Below are 21,526 nucleotides of genomic sequence, written 5' to 3'. Positions count from 1 at the left end.
ACCAGAATTTCTAAGTCGCATAATAAAGGGGCAAAAATGATATAATATGCAAGATTAATTAAAAAGGTTGAACTGTTGGGAGCCTGTGTATAAAGTTTCAATGCAATACATGATGTATTCGAATTACTATGTCGAATAAAAAAGGGCCATAATTTGAATTAAATGCAAACTAGAGATATCTTACTTGGTTAGTTAAGTAGATTGGATGGTTGAGTACCATTGTATAAAGTCTCTATGCAATACATCAAGTAGTTGCTGAGATATGAACCTATGTGTGCTTTCATGCAAAACCTTAACCAGAATTTCTAAGTCAAATAATAAAGGCCCATTATTTGCATTAAATTGAAATAAGTGTTATCTAACTTCATTAATTTAGTAGGTAAGATAGTTGGGAATACATATCCAAAGTTTTAATGCAATACATGATGTATTTACTGAGATGTTGACTTAAAGGTACTTGCATGCAAAACCTAAACCAATGTGTGACGCCGATGCCGACACTTGGGTGAGTAGTATAGCTCTCCTTATTCTTCGAACAGTCAAGCTTAAAGGTAATCAAGAAACGCTGCAATGGGTTACAACCAGGTTTTCAATGATTGAACGAAGAACTTCAGCCTTCATTGTGAGGTTCAGTTGTAACTGTTTTTTATTAACAGTGACCTTGACTCTAGGGACCCCAAATGCTACCCCATGGAAGTCCTCCATAAACACTTCTTACATAACAAGTTCGGTTTTAGGATATGTCAACCCTAACTAAAGTTATTCAGTACCAAATGGTTATCTATATTTTGTAACAGTGACCTTGACCTTGTCCCTAGAAGCCCCAACGCAATCCTGTAAAAGGTCTCATTAGGTCTCCTTTAACTCTTCATATTTATTAAGTTTGGTCACAATATGTCAACCCTTACTAAAGTTATTCCGACGAGTACCAACTTCTATTCTATTTTAAGTAACAGTAAACTAGACCCCACATGCAATCCCATGAAAGGTCTCCATAACCTCTTCCTAAATACCAATTGGTCAGAAAGTGTCAACCCTAATTAAAGTTATTCAGAACTAACTATTTTTTTCTATTTTTAGTTACAGTGACATCTTGACCATGACTCTCGGCACCCCAAACACATTTCTATGAAAGGTCTCTATAAGCCCAATGCAATATGTCAACCCTTACTAAAGTTATTTAGTACAAATCGCTTTTCTAGTAACAGTGACCTTGACCCTAGGGGCCCAAAACGCAATCCCATGGAAGCTCCCAATAAACTCTTCCAAGTTTGGTCACTATTTGTCAAACCTTACTAAAATTATATAAATTGTATTACATTGTACAGGTATAGAAGTAATTAGTGAAAATCCAAACTTGCCCTTAAACTTCAACCTACCACTATGTGCCCTATGTGCCCTTAAAGTTAAACCGCTGTTCTGAAGTCAATCTGGGGCCATAAATTCTATTAAGGATGAAATGGTGTTATTATACCTAATTGTGTGATGGCCATTAACAACTGTGTGAAGTATTAAGTCAATTGAATGAAGGATAAAGAAGTAATTTGTGAAAATCACAACTTTAACCTGACACAAGGTGTCCTAAACCTTTAACCTAAGTTCCATAATAAATCAGGGGCTACAATTTGTATTTAGGATAATATTAATTATGTTACCTCATTGTGTGATGGTCCTGAACAACTGTGTCTGTGTGGAGTATTTAGTGGATTCAATGAATGGTATTAGAGTAACAAGAGAAAATGCCAACTTGCCCTAAATTTTTAATCGGACGCCGATGCGGATGGCATCACCACCACCAACCGAGTAGTAAAGCCTCCTTATCTTTCGAAAAGTAGGGCTAAGACCAATCTCTGAAAAAAGTCTTGAAAAATGTTACTCACAAAAGTACACAACAGAGATGCATTGCAAATCCTTGTCAACATCATCTGATTCTGCAAACCGTCCTTTCTTGATCTCATTTCCAATGCAAAAGGCCTCAATAGCTTTTATTTCTTTTCTTTTAAGCCGACGAAGCCGTCCATCAAATGGACAATTATTCCTATTTTCAAAGAACTCTTCAATATTTTGCTGCTGAAACAAATGAAATTGTACAAAGAAAAGTATTAAGAGTATTTTATTGTTGCTGACAACTCAAATACAATACAATTATATGTTTCAGTGCAAGATCGAAAAATATAGTTCACAAAAAGCTATAGTTTATGAATGGTGTAGCCATGACTGAAATATTTACTTATGGTTCTCACGATGGTGAAATCTATTGCGATCTTACATTTAAAAATACAATGTGTCTTTTTATTTTATGCTTTATAAATAGCTGTCCCTGTAAGTGACAAATGCCCCCGAAGTGGTACTCAAGTCAAAGGTAATTTAGAAGAAGGAAAGATAGCAATGAAATGTGTGGATAAAGAAAGGAATGTCAATGAACAAGTGGGATATATAGAAACACAAATTGCCTCTCATTGATGTTTTGACCATGCAAGGTCACTGTAATATGTATACTCTATGTGCTTACATGCAGCATTCCATTTTGGACAAACAGCAAGTGTGACCTTGACCTTAGAGGTAGGGCCACGGGTCATGCACATGAGGCATGATATTTAAAAAAAACTGTCTATAAAAGAGAAAGTTACAGCCTGGACACGACCACATGAGGCATGATATTTTAAGACAAGAGCTGTCAAAGAGACAGCGCGCTCGACTATTCCGCCGCTTTTCGGTGTATGTATTAAAACGTTTTGGCGAAACATGCATGGATCACGTTTAGATTAGATTTCAATGCAAAACATGATGTGCTGCGATATTTTCATGAATTGAATGGAAACTTTTTGAGGTGGTATGCAAACTTTAACATAACTTCTAAGTCGAAAAAGGGGCATAATTTTGTCAAAATGTTTGATAGAGTTACCTCCTCCTGTGTACAGGTTGGGGGTATGATGGTGAACAAGCGTGCAAAGTTTCAAAGCCAGATGTCAATGGACTTTGAAAATATTTGAGGTGGTATGCAAATTTTAAAGTAAATTCTAACTAGAAAAAGGGGCATAATTTTGTCAAAATGTTTGATAGAGTTACCTCCTTCTATGTACAGGTTGGGGGTATGATGGTGAACAAGCGTGCAAAGTTTCAAAGCCAGATATCAATGGACTTTGAAAATATTTGAGGTGGTACGCAAACTTTAACGTAAATTCTAAGTAGAGAAAGGGGTATGATTATGTCAAAATGCTTGATAGAGTTACCTCCTCCTGTGTACAGGTTGGGGGTACGCAAACTTTAACGTAAATTCAAAGTAGAAAAGGGGTATAATTTTGTCAAAATGCTTGATAGAGTAACCTCCTCCTGTGTACAGGTTGGGGGCATAATGGTGAACAAGTGTGCTAAGTTTCAAAGCCAGATGTCAATGGACTTTGAATTTTTTTGAGGTGGTACGCAAACTTTAACGAAAATTCTAAGTAGGTAAGGGGTATAATTTTGTCAAAATGCTTGTTAGAGTTACTTCCTCCTGTGTACAGGTTGGGGGGCCTGATGGTGAACAAGTGTGCAAAGTTTCAAAGCCAGATGTCAATGGACTTTGAAAATATTTGAGGTGGTACGCAAACTTTAACGTAAATTTTAAGTAGAAAAAGGGGTATAATTTTGTCAAAATACTTGATAGAGTTACCTCCTCCCGTGTACAGGTTGGGGGCATGATGGTGAACAAGTGTGCAAAGTTTCAAAGCCAGATGTCAATGGACTTTGAAAATATTTGAGGTGGTACGCAAACTTTAACGTAAATTTTAAGTAGAAAAAGGGGTATAATTTTGTCAAAATACTTGATAGAGTTACCTCCTCCCGTGTACAGGTTGGGGGCATGATGGTGAACAAGTGTGCACAGTTTCAAAGCCATATGTCAATGGACTTTGAAAATATTTGAGGTGATACAAAAACTCTTACAAAAACTTTAACATAAGTGGTTACGCCGACGCTCGGATGACTAGGAGAGCTCTCCTTATTCTTCGAATAGTCGAACTAAAAACTGTCTTTAAAAGAGAAAGTTTCAGCCTGGACACGACCACCTATACTGTGTGCTAACATGCAGCATTATATAGAAAACAAACACTAAGTGTGACCTAAACCTTAGAGGTAGGGACACTGGTCTTGCATGCGACATGTTGTTTGGCCTGGCCAGACGGACAATGCGATTTTAATATGCCCACCATTGGTGGCATAAATTGATATAACGTAACATTTAACAGTAGTTTTTTTCCAGAAAAGCGCACAAAAAATGTATGCGAGCATAAAATAGTAAAAAAAATGGATGTCGTTGTATTTGTCTCCATATCCTGTGCCCGCTAGCATTATGTGCTCATGAGAACGGTTAAAATTTTAAAGCGTAAACAAATGTTAAAGAGATATTGTCACTTTGAAAGTGAAGAAATTATATAAAAATATATAATAAAAGTAAATGATACAATCAAAACATTGAGAAAACAGTCACTTGGGCAAATTACCAGACAACAGCCAAGTATTAACTGTTTAAACAGATATGTTTTTTTTTCGGAAAACTTTTCTAAAATAACTTCTTAGTAACTTTTCAACATTTATGGCATTTTAATAAATGCCCGTTTTTCATCAACCGGTGTTTGTTTTCATTCAATCCATACTAGTTCGACTTCCCTGTACATATATGTAACTTTGACCTTGGCCGCTACATAAAAACAGTTGTAACACTAAATAATCATTAGTATATGATCTAGTATGAATTTATCTTCGTGTTCTCTTGGATGCTTTTTCCCTTTAATATAGCCTTTTGAAAAAAAAAACCTTTTCAGAATGTATTTTGACAAATTTCTTGATGAGTAGTAGAAATCTAAAGCCTTTAAGTCAATATAATTGGGAAAAGACAAATCAAAGTAATTTCCTAACTTAATTGATTTCCTGGAATCATATTTTCATAGTCAAACTAAAAAGGATTAATAAGTGTGTTTTACATAAGAAAATATGAATTTTGATTCAAGTCAATGAAATTATTATTTTACCAATATCAAGAAATGATATCATTTGACAATTAAGTGAAAAACCTTAATTAGGAAAAGGACTTATGTTAGGAAATGACTCAATATGATTAATAATTTATCCTTTTCGAAATTTGTAAATAATTTTGATAAAAGGGTCATATCAGGAACATTTCTGGGTAAATATTTTTAAAACGGGCCAAAAGTGAAAACAAGCCAAGCCCATGGCGCTCAAATTTTTTTTTAATCACAATAGTGTGAAGGAGTTTGATGTCTGTTGCCTTACGAGCATTACTGTGAACTTATTATGTTAATAGTTTCTGAAGAAAATATTTACAAAGGTTTTCATGTAGACATAAAGTGAAAAGTAGACGCGCCTCTTGCACAAATGTTTTTTTATGAATCAACATGGAGTAAAGGCATTTGATAGAGGGTCACCTTAGGAACGTTTCAGTGAAATTATTTTAAAATCAGGCAAGCCCATTCTGAGAGGTGGATTTACAAAGTTTTCCATAAACATGTAGACATATAGAGAAAAGTAGCCTGCCCCTGGCAACATTTTTTTACGAATCGATATGGGAAGACGGAATTTGATACAGGATCACCAAAAGGAATATTTCTGTTAAATGATTTTGAAATCGGGATTATAAGTATCTTTCAGGGCCGAGAGCATAAGATAGGTTCATCCCAACCCGAGCGAAGGGTGTTCGTAGAAAACCCTGCGCGTGGGTTTGGATGAACCTATCTTACACGAGCAGCTATGGTAGATGCTTTTTCTCTCACCTCAGTAAAACAAAATAAAGTTAAAATATTTTTTTCGTTGCAACTCTTCTGTGCGTAGTAAAAATAATTTGTGTGATAATTCATAGTTGTCATGGATATGCAATCAGCTTATGTTAATAGTCAAATCGTTCTTTAAATAGTTCTGACAGAGTGCAGCATTATTTCTTGAATGCAGTGTGAAACCCTTTTTGTGGTACCATTTGAAGTCGCAGAAATAATTGATTTGGATTTAAAATATTGCCACAATACAAGGTTTCAATGATGCTACAGACGACATTTTTAACAAGGAAGGTAATTGTATAATGACAATAAAAAAGGAGTTCCATACCGGTACTTGTTTTATTTTTGCCCGTGGGCAAGGTAAGGATTTCTAGAAACGCCAAATCATGCAAATGTTTGGATCTACTTATCTGAGTTGGGAGAAAATAATTTACGAGGAAATGATTTTCAAAGTTTTCTTAAATATAAACATATAGTGAAAAGAAGCCCCGGCTCTGCAGTGTTTTTCTAGGAATCAATTTGGGGTGAAGGACTTAGAACGAGGGTCACCTAAGGATCATTTCTGTGATATTCATTTAAAAACAAGCAAGTGCATTTTAAGGAGAGAATTTTCACAGTTGTCCATATAGACATATGGTGAAAAGTACCTCCAACCCCTGGCAGAAATGTATTTTTACAAACATAGGGAGATGGAATTTGTTACAAGGATTATTTCTGTGCAATGATTTGGAAATCAGGTGAGCGGTTTCTGAAAATATATATTTTAAAGTATTTTCTTTTGGTTGCCATGTTGCCATGGCAACCAGGGTTCTCCATGGAACCACTTTTATTGAAGGAATCTGGAAGAGGACCATCCAATGAACATTCCTGTGAAGGCTGAAATAGTCTCAGTGGTTTAAAAAGGTTGTTTAAAGGAAAATGTTGATGACGTATGACAATGGACAATCACCCTATCACAATGCTGAATAGTGAACACTTAGCATTTTGTGCTCAGGTGAGCTAAAAAGGTTAAAAGACTCTATGATGTCCATTTAGGTGGAATAGTACTCAAAAGTATCATTACATTTGAGTCATCGACAGTTTCGTTCAGACTAGGATCATCTTCCTGGCTTTGTGAGACACGTCTGTAAATCTGAAACAAACATTAATTATGTCTCAAATATGATACTTGTGGCCAGTAAAGGCTTAGAGCATTATCCTTTATTTATTGTTACAAATTGTTCAAGAACGTCTTTCTCTAAGCCGAGACTTTTTCTTTTTCTCAGGTGGCAAAAAGTATAAAGTTCATAGTCTTGCAAGGCACTCTATTTGATCTATTAATTTAAAGTCTTTTACCTTGACTTAATATCAGACAGCAATTAATTGAGATTTTAATTTAAGTTGGACTACATGAAATGACATAAAACATTTTGACACGACTCAAGGGTAATAACTCTATACTAATTTCTTTTTAGCTCAATAACGGGTAAAAGCTGACAGCCCATAGAATGACAATGGACTCCGTTCCCTGAGAAAATGTCGCCATTTTCATATATATATACATGTATGACTATACCCTCTTTTTCGGAACGGAATTTTGCTTTTAAAACCTATTTTAGATGACAGTAATAATACATGTACCGCTCTGCTATTAGCATCAGAATTGTTCCCATTGTTGTCTCCACTTTTGAAAATTTCCATTGGTGTAGAAATGACCTGAAAGACAATTCAATTTTATTTTTTAAAGTAAGATCTTAAAATGATAAAAGTGGTGAACACATGCTCTTCACTTTCAGCTTTTTTCCAAATTTAACTATATCACCAGCCTTAGGGTACAGTCAGAGTATATGATCTTTTGAGAAAAGACATTTCATTAATAATTTTCTTTCAAATAATTTGCCTAAATTTTTTTTAACACAACTACAAATAACACTTCTGCTCAGATGAGCTACAAAAAAGTGATAGGGTTTGACAAACTGAGAATAACACTAGTTTAGAGGCAACCTGTTCAACATGGACAAGCTCTTGTGAAGGGGAATCAGTCACCTCCCTATCATCTGATTGTGGAAGAGCTGTCAAGTCTGCTTTCCTTTTTTTTCTCTGGAGGAGATGCCATATGCAGCACTGCAAAAACAATTTAGGTCCAGAAAAGTACTATATAATTGATTATCAATACAAACACTTACAAAACTAGAGATTGCTTTTTTGAAAAAGCGCTTGTCTCCCCTATTGTGTGGTCGTAGCTGAGAAAAAATAAATGATGGACATGAAATTTGTAACTTTGGACTGGAGACAAACCAACAGTGAAGTTTGGTTTATTCGATTATATTAAATAGTGAAGAGAAGAAAGTGTTGTTGATTAATCATGGAAAATGTAAACGAAGTTTGCATTGTATGAAGTTGCTGGGCGCAAGCGTTATTCAATTATTGATCGGAAACCATTTTTCAGCTCACAGTCATCGTGACCATGACCTTTTACCTACTGATCACAACATCGATAGGGATCATCTACATAACCAACTTGCATACCAAGTATTAAGTTCTTGGGTGCAAGTGTTCTTTAGTTACTGAGCGGTAACCATTTCTTCAACTCAAGGTCATGGCAACCTTGACCTTTGACCTACTGATCTCAAAATCAATAGGGGTCATCTACTAGTCATGACCGACTAGCGTACCAAGAATGAAGTTCCTGGGTACAAGCGTTCTTAAGTTATTGAGCAGAAACCATTTTTAAGCTTAAGGTCACCGCCAACGTATCATTTTTTACCTGAAGGTAACCTTGACCTTTGACCTTTTGATCTGAAAATCAATAGGGGTCATCTTCTAGTCATGAACAACTAGCTTACCAAGTATGAAGTTCCTGAAACCAAAGGATCTTTAGTTATTGAGCGGAAACTTTTTCTTCACTTCAAGGTCATGGCAACCTTGACCTTTGACCTAGTGATCTCAAAATCAATATGGGTCATCTTCTAGTCATGACCAACTAGCATACCAAGTATGAAATTCCTGGTTGCAAGCGTTCTCTAGTTATTGAGCGGAAACAGTTTCTTCACCTCAAGGTCACGGTGACCTTGACCATTGACCTACTGATCTCAAAATCAATAGGAGTCATCTACTAGTCATGAACAACTATGAAGTTCCTGGGTACAAGCTTTCTTTAGTTATTGAGCAGAAACCATTTTTAAGCTTAAGGTCACTGCCAACATAACATTTTTTACCTGAAGGTAACCTTGACCTTTGACCTTTTGATCTCAAAATCAATAGGAGTCATCTAATAGTCATGAACAACTAGCATACCAAGTATGAAGTTCCTGGACCCAAAGGATCTTTAGTTATTGAGTGGAAACCGTTTCTTCACCTCAAGGTCACGTTGACCCTGATCTTTGACCTAGTGACCCCAAATTCAATAGGGGTCATCTACTAGTCATGACCAACTAGCATACCAAGTATGAAGTTCCTGGGTCTAAGAGTTCTATAGTTATTGGGCGGAAACGAAGTGTGACGTACTGACTGACTGACTGACAGACTGATGGACTGACTGACGGACAGGGCAAAAACAATATGTCTCCCCATGAATGGGGGAGACATAAAGATATTACACGCAAATGATTTTTACATGGAAGGTCACCACGACCTTGACTATTGACCTTGTTACCCCCAAAACAATTGGGATCATCTAGACATCATGACCAACCTCACTTCAAAGTTTGGTGAACCTAGATCAAAGCATTCTACTGCTATAGCACGGAAATATTTTTTTACATTAGAGGTCACAGCGACGTTGACCTTTGACCTTGTGACCCCCCAAAATATAGGAGTTTTCTAAACCTCATGATCAACCTCCCTACCAAGTTTGGTGAACCTAGGTCAAACCATTCTCAAGATATTGAGCGGAAATGTTTTTTACATTGGGGGTCGCCGCGACCTTGACCTTTGACCTAGTGACCCCAAAAACAATAGGGATCTTCTACACCTCATGACCAACCTCCCTACCAAGTTTGGTGATCCTAGGTCATGCGGTTTTCCAGTTATCGATCGGAAACGAAGTGTGACGTACGGACGGACTGACGGACTACCGGACTGACGGACAGGGCAAAAACAATATGTCTCCCCCAGAGAGGGGGAGACATAAAAACACCTTACTGAAGTCTACCTTTGATGTCAATATTACAATTTAGCCATATAACATTAACTCATACAAAAATATATTTCAGGAACAATTTTGATGAAATAACAAGCTTTGTTCTTGATTTAACATTTGTTTATAAATGCATTGCCTGCAGTCTTCCCAAAATTATATAATTTTTGCCTGTCCACCGGAATATATTTGCCTGTCTGAACAAACATGACATTCAATAGTTTACAAAAATAGAAAAAAAATGAGATGTTTGTCAAACATTATGCCCCCCTGAGTGCCATGTTGTCACAATTGAATGAAATATGCATGGACCTCTAAGTCAAGTTTTAGGGCCATGGGTGCAGGCAGTGTCAAGTTATCACACAGACAAGCTTTTTGTGTTCAAGGTCACTATTACCTTGACCTTTGACCCAATGACTCCTTAAATTAAAAGGGGTTATCTACAGGTCAGGCCCAACCCCCTAGTCAAGTTTGATGATCATAGGTCCAGGCTTTGATGAGATTTCACTGGGAGAAGCTTTGTTAACTTTTTCAGGTTAAAGGTCACTGTGACCTTGACCTTTGACCCGATAAAACCCAAAATCAAGAGGGGTCATCTACTGGTCAGGCCAAACCTTCATGTCAAGTTTGATGACCATAGGTCTAGGAATTGTTGAGTTTGCCTTCAAGGTCACTGTGACCTTGACCTTTGACCCTCAAAATAAATAGGGGTCATCAACTGGTCAGGCACAACCTTCAAGTCAAGTTTGAGGGTCATGGGTGCTGGCATTGTCGAGTTATCACTAGGACAACCTTTTATCATTCAAGGTCAATGTGACCTTGACCTTTTATCCGATGACTCCCAAAATCAAAACGGGTCAACTGCTGGTCGGGCTGAACCTCCAAGTCAAGTTTGAGGGCCATGTGTGAAGGCATTGTCGAGTTATCACTCGGACAACTTTTTATCATTCAAGGTCAATGTGACCTTGACCTTTGGCCCGACGAAACCCAAAATCAATAGGGCCTAAAAAGAAATTGTTTGGTTACATCCTTTTCAAAAATAGGTAGGGTAGGTAGGCTTTAAAAAAATAAAAAAAAATATTCTTTTTTATTTTATTTTTTTATTAGGCTTTATATAAGAATGTCATTTTCATCATTGGAGATTGTTGTTAAAGTTATCTCCTGTATAAGCATTTAAGGTTTTAAACTCCATATCTAAAAAAAAAAAAAAAAAAAGTTTTTCAATTTTTTTTCAAACTGCTTTAAAAACGGTAGGGTCGGCGCCTATTCCGTAGGTAGGGTCGGGTAACCTAAACCAAATGTATTATTTTTTAGGCCTAGGGGTCATCAACTGGTCAGACCCAACCTCCTAGTCAACATTGAGGGCCATGGCAGACAACGCGAAAACTTTTTCTTCTTCACAGGACATTGCGACAGGTAAACACTGAAAGTTTACCTGTCGCAACAAATTTTTACCTGTCGCAATGTTACTAACAGTATTCAGTTACATCAGCCTAAACCTTGATTTTAAGCCTCTTTTTTAAATAAGATTTGTAATTCCCCATTATAACAGGTTTAGATCTTTTTGGTTAGATTTGTCCTACAGTACTATAATAAATTACAAAAAAAAGCTAAACATCATGTAAAAAAATCAATATTCGGATTTTATGTCATAATTTTTTTCTTCCCTTGCCTCCCAAAAAAAAAACTCATATCTGGTTCGTCTACCCATGGAACAGCTAGATCTTACTCTTTTAATTCATCTTTAAATTAAAGATACAGTACGGTTATAAAATGTAACGAATTGTACTACAAGTCAACTCAGGCACAACATTTATGCAAAAACAAAAGTAGAGTTCTTGTTATTGGCAATGTTAAACAGAGCGGAAAGAAAGTCAGCTCGGTATATTAATCATCATATTTAAATTAACACGATTGCCGGGAACCACTTCGCCGAAAAAAAATACATACGAAATTTTGTAATTTCCGAACATTTCCGTAAAATAACAGTATTAGAGTACGAGCTGAAATCGGAACCTTACGCGTTTTATCGGCTTTTACGGAAACATGTCGAAACGGGGTTTACAAATAGTGATACACGGATTAACACGCTGAATGATCATGATACAGTATAATAGTTAAAAATAACTCTGAACATTTATTTAGAAACTGAAAGTAAATTTTCCGAAAATTAAACGGTGCTGACTGTAATTTTTCACCGGACATTGTGACCGACCAAAACAAAAGTTTCGTCGGTCAAAATGAAAATATACCGGACATGTCCGACTGTCCGACGGACATTCGCATTGTCTGCCATGGGTGCAGGCATTGTCAAATTACCAATCGGACAACCTTTTATCATTCAAGGTCACTGTGACCTTGACCTTGGACCCGATGACTCCTAAATCAAAAGGGGTCGTCTACTGGTCAGGCCCAGCCTCCATGTCAAGTTTGATGACCATAGATCTAGGCATTATTGAATAATCACTTGGACAAGCTTTAAAATCCTTTTACCATTTAGGTCACTGTGACCTTGACCTGATGACCCCTTAAATCAATAGGGGTCATCTACTGGTCAGGCCCTATCTTCATGTTAAGTTTGATGACCATACTTCATAGGGCTGTGTATCACCGGACAAAAGGCGATCCGATTCAAATCGCGATCTTTGACTTGCGATCCACGAATCGATTCACGATTCACTTGGTTATAAAGCAATACATATCTGAAAGTAAATGAATAATAAAAGTATAACAAAAGCTTCATTTGTGTTTAGTTTACATTTTTTTGTCATCCTTTATATCCAACCCGAAATATTTCCAGATTTTAGAAGAATAGGAAGCTGGGTCATTTCTGTATAGCCTGGATTTGATGTTTTTGTTGACGGGGATTCCATGTTGACATTGAATTGCAGAAGAAAATAAATGATAGCTGTACATAAGTTTCGCATTTTATTTTATTATTGTAGATCTTGTCTTTATAATTCCTTTCATGCCCTTTGCAGTGGCGGATCCAGGTTTCTCAGTTAGGGGGGCGTAACTTCTGAAATTGACTTCTGTTGGTCGCCAAGGCCCCCATGTGTTTTCATGGTAATTCAGGGGGTCGGAGGCCTTCGCGACTATTGCATGTGTTTACTATGGAGCGCCGGGGCTCAATGCTTCTTGCGAAATGCGTTATGCAAATGCTATATATAGAACAATAGTTTCATTTTCGACCAATCGAATGGCCGGGTACGGAATTACGGAAGCTCGTGCTATGTGAAATCTGAATATAGTAACACCTCCTGAATAACGGATTTCCTTTGCATCTCGCATTTCGCATGAAGCATTTTTAAAGCATTTAGCATCTCGCATTTTGCACAAAAATCATTTCCCAAAAAGCATTTCGCATAAGGCATAACACAATCAAATTGAATCACAGTGACACCGAGTGAAAGTGTCTGCTTTAAGCAAGTAGTCCGCTGAATTCTCGTGTATTTGATCTCTTAAGTTAATCTTGTTTCATATTATCGGATTTGGTGAAAATGTTACTGGATTGCTAAACGGTTTGGATCCGGATTAGACGCCGAGTTACTCGGCGTCTGATCCGGATCCAATCTGGTTGACGACATCACTACGGTCGCTATCAGCATGCTTAGGGTTACAAACAAAACTTTATCGAAATTAACCATTTACTTCATAGATATGCATGTATTAGCATCTCGAACAGATAGAAATTGACGCCGTAGTGGGAAATTGTTTTTTTATGAGTTTAAATGAATTGCCTCTCGTAAATTGTCCCTTACCGCTATAAACAATGTTGACCCTTATCATACCGATCGCGACCATAGTAATTTTAAAGTTAACCAGCTTGGACGAACTAACTCGGCGTCTGATCTGGATCCAAGCTGTTTTACACTCAGTCAACTGTTTTACCAGTTTTCAGACGGACCAAACAAGTTTTAATGACCAAACACATGATAATTCAGCGGACTATTTCTTTGAAGGCAGGATGAGGGTTAAACCATTACAGTTTGGGAGCTATGGAAACCGGAATCGGATCTAAATCGAGCAAAAAAAATGTAGTTTGAGTGTTAAAAGCTTGGATCCAAATCAAGTGCATAGTTATTTGTATAGATAACATAATCATGAAAAATCCAACCTTGATTATTCGAACTCGGATTACTCGAATTCCAGACAATTTAAATTTATAAGCGGAACAAAAATTAAGTTTTTAATGCTTTATGTATTCACATCAAGGTTTGAGCTCACTTTTTAAAAGTCCGAATCATCCAAGGTGCGAATTTGGGTGATTCAGGCTTGTAAAAATAGGCCCCACAATTTGAATAATCGAGGTTTTACTGTTAAATCAGAAGAATAGCCGGTAGCTTACTCTCGACGTATTATGTCGCATGAAGAGCAACATAGAATCAGTGGAAAAGCGCGTTTACAGTGAGAGAAATGCAATTATTTAACACGTCTGCGTAAAATATCACACGGCACCAAGAGCATCTACCAAAATTGCCTGTAATTTTGTAACAAGAACAAATGAGCATTGTCATTGCCATACTCATGGCTTTGGGGATCTGACGAAGTATTCTGTCCAAATCAAAATCCAACACTTCATATTTTCATTATACCTTGAAGAATACCTTGCTATTCAGACAGAGGATTTATCAGATGCATCTTTCGTGGATGTTGTGTAGCGTACATTTCAACTACAGTCGCTTTATACTGACTTCTTTTTGCGAAAATATATATTCAGAGAAGGTGAAATATTAACTCCTTTCCGGCTGATGATATAATTAATATGGAAACAGCTTGGATCCATATAAGATGACAAGCTACTCGGCGTCTGATATGATTCAAAGCTGTTTGACACTCCCCCCATATCAATCTTTCGAACAGATTAGTTTAGCATAAGACAGTCGCTTATAGGAATAAACTTTAAAATACTTTCAAAGTCATACAAATTTGAAGACAAATAAAAAAACTGTTTGCACAGAACGTAGTCTGCTGGTTGCTATTCTGTACACTGTATTTAGTCATTATGACGAACGATCCGAAAAGTGAAACAGACGAGCAAACGTCTGTTTCACTGACTTCTCAGGGTTAATACATTCAACACAATGTCGAATAAAACCAGAACATATTTTATTAATATAACTGTTGTGTCCGATATTCCCCGCATGTATTTCAGCCGTCCGATATTCACTACAAAACTATGCATGTGTCCGATTGAACAGCGTTTTACTTCCTGCGTATAGCCGTAAAAACGGAGGATAGCCAAACGCTGTCACATTCTACTGAATACGTCATAATAGATAATTTAATCGAAAAGAGCGTTCCACAACGTCTCGGACCAATAATTTTTCGTAAGAGTCCAATGTGGCCAAATAGATGTTCGATACAACCACGGTAAATCGAGATCTATTTTATGTGTGGAGCAAATCATAACCTTAACAGCTATCTACAATGATGGAACGATATTAATATTTTATACATATACTTGGAAAATTTTAGGGGGGGCGCGCGCCGGGTCCGCCCCCCCCGGATCCGCCTATGCTTTAACTTTTTATTTATTTGTATTCTTTTTGAAACATTATATTCCCTTAAAACCTTGACAAGAAGCTCCATTCGAACACCGCACACTGAATTGAATGCTAGCTCTGTATGAATTAACTTCCGGTTGCATCAGTGTAACATATTTCGGACATTTTGGATAGACCATGCATGATTTATTTTTTTAAACAACCACAATATTTGCTGGAATTGAATTAAATCATTTTGTTTTATTCTTTTATAAAATTTTGCACTTGAATCGCGATTCAGCGATCTCAGCACTGGCGAGTATTTGTGTCGAATATTTTGCTTTGACTCGCGATTACTCGAGTACTCGGGTACTTGTTACAGCCCTAATACTTCAAGGAATTGTTGAGTTATCACTCGGACCAGCTTTGGCCTACAGACGGACATGTGCAAAGCAATATACCCCTCTTCTTCGAAGGGGCATAATAATTAATATACATATTTAATTAATTTAATTCACAAAAACAACCATATAAAAACTAAATGAATTATTTAATTAATTTAATTCACAAAAAAAACATAAAAACTAAATGGACATGTCCTCTTGTAAAAACACGCACACTAAAATAGTCAAGCAAATATGACATTAATTTCTCAAAACTGAGAAGTTCATCCTTGATACTAAATAAAATTCAACATCATTACCATTTTGACGATGAAGCCAAAGCATATTGAGTGGTGACAATTTTGATTTTGCCTTGTTGCTGATGTGTTTTCCTGGTTCCATTAGTCCTATAATATACCCTTGAACCCTTTAGACCCCACAATATATATGTGACAATCTGCACACATTGCTATGTGCAACTGTAAGGGTTCGAACCCACAACATCTTGCCGTGCAGGCAGACACTGAACAAAAGCTAGCTCTATAGTGAGAAAGTAAACGTGTCCTTATATACATATTATGTAATACCCAGTTACATATATATCCTTTCTTGTTTTCTTATTTCCAGAACACATCCATTGTGTTCCAAGGCACACATCCAAGGGAGCACATGCGCTTCTCTAAAAAACCTACCTAACAGTCAGCTGGGTTACATAGCAGGCGCGTAGTTGCCTATACGCAAGTACTCGCCTGAATCCACATGTTTCTGAAAAAAAAAAAATCAAAAAAAAAAATCAGCCAAAGTTGCAGCGTGACTACATGATCCTAAAGCTGTTCATTTTCCAGTAATATACAAAGCCCCTCAGAATGCCCAGAATGCACCAGATTACACCATGGTTTTCAAAACTTTCCTAGGGGGCATCCCCCCGAACTCCCTAGGGCCTATGAATCCACATGAATAGAGGGCTAGCTACACCCCTGCATACTTCTAGTGACAAAAGCATTATCACAACATTGCAAATGAAGAAACAACAAAACAGTTGGAATAAAATGCTGTTACGAATGCATCATATTAACTTGTTTTATCTCTGGTAATCAACATCATGATACCATATTGAATCATTTGTCAACATTTTGTGACTTCAAATATCAATGAGGAAACAATTAATTACCGCTTAGGTAATTAAAGTTGCACTCCCACAGATTAAACGTTTTGACACCTTTTTTTTATTTTTTGTCTTGGAACGAGCCCTTTTATGCAAAAATGCATGTAAACCATTCACATAATACTGCTGACAAAAAATAAGTAACATAAGTAACTATTTATTTTCAAAAATTGATGTTTTATGCATTTCATAACACTCTAGGACATAAAAACAAGTTTTTGAACTGAAATATGAAAATCTGCAATGTAATATTTAGTCAGCAGTCTTTTATGATTGGTTTGAAGATATTTATGCAAACGTTTGCTTAGACATAAAATAAAAAAGTTGTAAAAGCAGTATCCTGGATGTACCAATTACCGGTGGAAATTAACCAATGGAATTTTGACCAGGCTACATGCAAGCTTCTTTAAATTTCACTCATATTTAAGAAAAATCATTTTGCTATCAGTTACAGTAAGTTTTGTATACCAGAGAACACCATTTAAAATAATATCGATTTCTAGTTGCCTTTTGCCGACCGTGGCTGCCATCTTGGATTTTTCAGTTACCAATTACCGGTGGAATCATGGGAAATAGACGTCTACATTTATCAAATGTAGCAATACAGTGCCAATCATGAGAATGTTGATAGGTTAGTTAAATGAAAAGTATGGAAAAAAAGTTAACAATAAATAAATTATGCTAATATTTTCCCCATTTTTGCTTAAACAATGTCATTTCAACCTTATCACAGGATCCCATCACCATTTCTGGAATTCAATATTGGTATCTTTATTCTGATTTCAACATTAAAAAGTCAGAAGTTAAGTCGAGTAACAGTGTTCTCAAAAAGCACACGCTCAATGATGACGTAATCAACAAGATGGATGCCGACTGTCAAAACTTGTTTAGAAATTATTCAAAATTAATTCATTGATTGTAACATATATAAGAAAAGAAAAAAATCAAAAATTATGTTTCCAAAGAATTTTGTTATGATGAATGTGTTTTTTACCTTTAGGAACTACATATTTATTGAAAGTTTCATATTGACATACAATCGAACCCTGTTGGCTCAAACTCGCTTGGCTCGATATCCTCATTGGCTCGAAGAAGGACAAATTTCTCTATACTGAAGGTGAGAATTCCCGTTTGGGTCGAATTTTACGAGGCTCGATGTATTTTCGCTGGTCCCTGGGAGTTCAAGCCAACGGGGTTCGACTGTATATACTGTAACGTGCAACGTCAAACAAACAAACACCAGATAGCCGAGCTTTCTGGCATAATGAAACAAACACCAACAGATCCCTTCAGGGAAAAGCATGCTCGACCCTGAAGGGGTCCACTGGTCTTTATATACACTAAAATCTCTATTCCTACAGATCCCAGGCTTTGCTAATTTTCATATTACCAAGTTAACATACGTACTACGAACGTACTTCCGTTTTATACGGAATATCATTATGAACACACATCCGCTTACAGCGGACTGTTACAATACCAAGAGATATTGTAAACAAAGGATACTGGAAAAGCTCTTCATGAACTGGATATTCAGATTTTTTGGATAACACCGATAATAGGTAACCACCAGTATTTCGTATGTAGGGAATAAATCTGTGAGAGTGCAGCTTTAAGAGACAAAAGGCAAAAGTTTTTGCATACATTTCTTTTTTTAGTACCTTTTTGCTAATTAGTCATCTCAAAATATGTCAGTCATACAGACCGTCATTTAAAAGAGCTGCCTGCCCCGTAAAACAAAATCGCCATACTTCGTCTTGTCAGGCGGACCAACTAATTTCGGGAAGATTGTAATAACAAAAAATATGACACATTTCTGGAAGATTGTGATAACATAAAATAAACAATTTTTCTTCGGTACTTCAATAAGCAACAAGATATCAACAAATAAAAGTAGCTTATGACCATAAACCTTTTTATAGATACTGAAGGGTTTATTCAATGCAGTCGTTATTGAATGGGGCACAGGGGTTTCTCTCAAAAAACAAAATTCTTATATATATTATATAGACAAGGGGTTGAACTCAAATTTTGCAATCCTCCAAAAAATGAAGTAAACAATTGTATTACAGTTAAATTAATGTTTTTGTTATAAATAAAGTGACTAATGTCAATATACAAATGACTTTTAAAAGACCGAAATCAACAGAGTATTTAATTATCCATAAAAATCCATATATCATCGCATTTGGACACACGTTCGCAAAAATCCAATATATGAAATTACCTCAGTAAATATCACGATGCATGTAAAGTTGTACGATTACATGTATCCAGTTAGATGAAGTATCATAAATTTGAACACCAACCACTTTGTTCGTTGTAATTGAATGATTTACACCACTATAATTGGCGAAAAACAAACATCGAGTTTATTTTTGTCTTTCCTCGGCCATTTTGATTTCCAACACTCCAGTTGTATCCAGCGATTTCATTGGCTGATGGCTGGCTCCCTCGTCATACTGCCATAATGTTTACGGCGGTGGTTTTTACAATAGCCAATTAATTAATTTGTAACAAAGTTTAACGCACGCGCAGAAAATGGCGAGTTTGACAGATTTAACTATGCTGAGGGAATTTTCGGTGTTTTGTGCTCTTCTTCGGAATGCATCGGTAAAATTTGCGCATTTAATATGATTATTTTTTGTTATTTTAATGAATTATAGCGTTTAATATTCGTCATTTTGTAGAAAAAGGTAAATTTACCTACGTTGTTTCCGTTTGCGAACCTGTGTCAGGATTGCAAAATTTGAGTTCAACCCCTCGTCTATATAATATATATAAGAATTTTTTTTCGAGAGAGAAACCCCTGTGGAATGGGGTGGGTGAATGGGGTGGGTGGAATGCAGTTTCGCGGCCGGCGAGTTACTGTAGACAACGAATACAGGCAATATCTAAACAAACCGGCTAGATTAAACGAGAACTATTATAAATATATTATGAATTAAATTACAATATTATTTGTTATACTTGAAAATAATTCTTTAGAAAATATGAAACAATCAAAATTCGTACCTTCCTAGTTTCGTTTTCAATGAGTTCGTCAAAACGTCCAGAGGAAAAACGGGAAATTCACACAATGTGTTGGATTATATCCCTTGTATCATAAATAATTAAATTGGTTTCTTTTAAGTGGTACATATCTATACATAAAGTTTGAGGTGATATTTTAACTTTGTTGTTATTGGGTAAAAGGCAAACAGGTTGTATGTTATATACTCATATTGATCAGTGGGTGAACATTTACAAGTAGCATTACGGCCTTGCAGCATATACCGGTTTCGGAGTGATAACGGTTCTAATTTTACTTGTTTCAATTTCAAAGCGCAAATTATGCCAGAAACAATTACTCATATGAGTAAACTTTATAATAAATTGCTGAAAAATATCATAAAAACATAGCTTAATATTAAGGTATCTATAACTGTAGATGCATTCCGTTCTGATTAAGGAAAAAACGCCCCAAAAGCTTATAATATATGTTAAAACCGAATGTCATTTGCATGGTCATTCTAGATATGAAAAAAAAACACGTAAACAAAAATAATTTTACATCGACCGCTGTAAAGAATCAAGTCGTTTATTTGCAAGGAGCAAGGTTATCGCAACCAGACCTCCTCGTATATTACTATGCAAAATCCCCTTCAATAATTTAAGCCCACCCCCTCCTCTAATTCTTTAAAAAAAAATCATCATATTTTCGTAATATCTCGATTTGTACTAGTAGATTAGCTAAAACATCAGGGTCTGTATTCACTTGAGTCTAAATTTAAAACACAAAACTGCAAATTATAATATGGGCTATAATTAGTGTGATACTATTAAAAATATATGTATTAGTCACACATAACTGGCTCCACAGTTCTTTACACAGCCTTTGATGAATTAATTTATAATAAAGCTATTTTGTAACATTTAAGCTGTCGCTGTCTCAAAATCAGACTTAAGGCGTTAGTGAATATGGGCATTGATTTTCGTTAACTTCCAGGTTCAGTTTGAGTTCTATTTAAGCTTTGTTAAAAGCTTTATCATTATATTAAACAGTCTAAGATATTAGCATTTGTATAATTATATGACTGCAGCAGGTACTTATTTGGATTTCAACGAGTTTTACTGCTGTTATTTCCCCGTGCTAAAGTCATAATATTAAGCTCATTCATGCTCATGACGATGTTTTTAATACATGGTATTTGACGTGTATAATACGTATACACCATCAGGATCACTTGCGGTGATCTTTCGTTTGAAATGAACGTTAATACTTTGGAATCGAATATAAAATAAATCATCGAGTAGAGGCAACTAAATATTTGTTTTCGGTTACACCCCAGAGTAACCGATGTAATAGGCAGATTTAATTTTATTTGGTTTAAACTCAAGTCAAATAAGGTCACTTGTTGTTTAACGCTCTTGCGTATTTCTATTGGCTAATACTTCTTTGCTTAACAATTCGCCCTAATGGTCAAGCTGTCTTTTTAACCAAGACGCTGTTCACATAAGGTGTGTTTAAGATTTAGCTATTAGTTTGTACTGACAATTAAAAAAGAGTAAAAATGATACGAATAGTTTGTTATATATATGTTTAAAGTCTGACTTATTTATTT

The 21,526-nt window shown here is 36.0% G+C and overlaps 1 protein-coding gene across 5 annotated transcripts in view; it reads right to left on the bottom strand.

Moving 5' to 3' along the window:
* The window catches only part of LOC128205885 (uncharacterized), a 47,834-nt gene extending 27,875 nt beyond the window's left edge, over window positions 1–19,959 (bottom strand). The window contains exons 1-6 of one of the 5 annotated variants that reach the window (XM_052907928.1): window positions 19,938–19,959; window positions 16,450–16,522; window positions 7,755–7,874; window positions 7,392–7,466; window positions 6,835–6,903; window positions 1,881–2,070 (exon numbers count right to left, since the gene is read on the bottom strand). In XM_052907928.1, the coding sequence (XP_052763888.1) occupies window positions 1,881–2,070; window positions 6,835–6,903; window positions 7,392–7,451 (319 nt within the window). In that variant the 5' untranslated portion in view covers window positions 7,452–7,466; window positions 7,755–7,874; window positions 16,450–16,522; window positions 19,938–19,959. Of the gene's footprint in view, window positions 1–1,880; window positions 2,071–6,834; window positions 6,904–7,391; window positions 7,467–7,754; window positions 7,875–16,449; window positions 16,523–18,583; window positions 18,698–19,937 lie in introns of those variants that run through there. The other 4 variants (XM_052907927.1, XM_052907930.1, XM_052907929.1 and 1 more) reach the window with 4 other exon arrangements.
* Window positions 19,960–21,526: the final 1,567 nt, after the last annotated feature.

The sequence above is a fragment of the Mya arenaria genome, chromosome 10 (assembly GCF_026914265.1).
Source record: "Mya arenaria isolate MELC-2E11 chromosome 10, ASM2691426v1".
Lineage (NCBI taxonomy): Eukaryota > Metazoa > Mollusca > Bivalvia > Myida > Myidae > Mya > Mya arenaria.
This window is presented reverse-complemented; position numbering and strand designations above follow the sequence as displayed.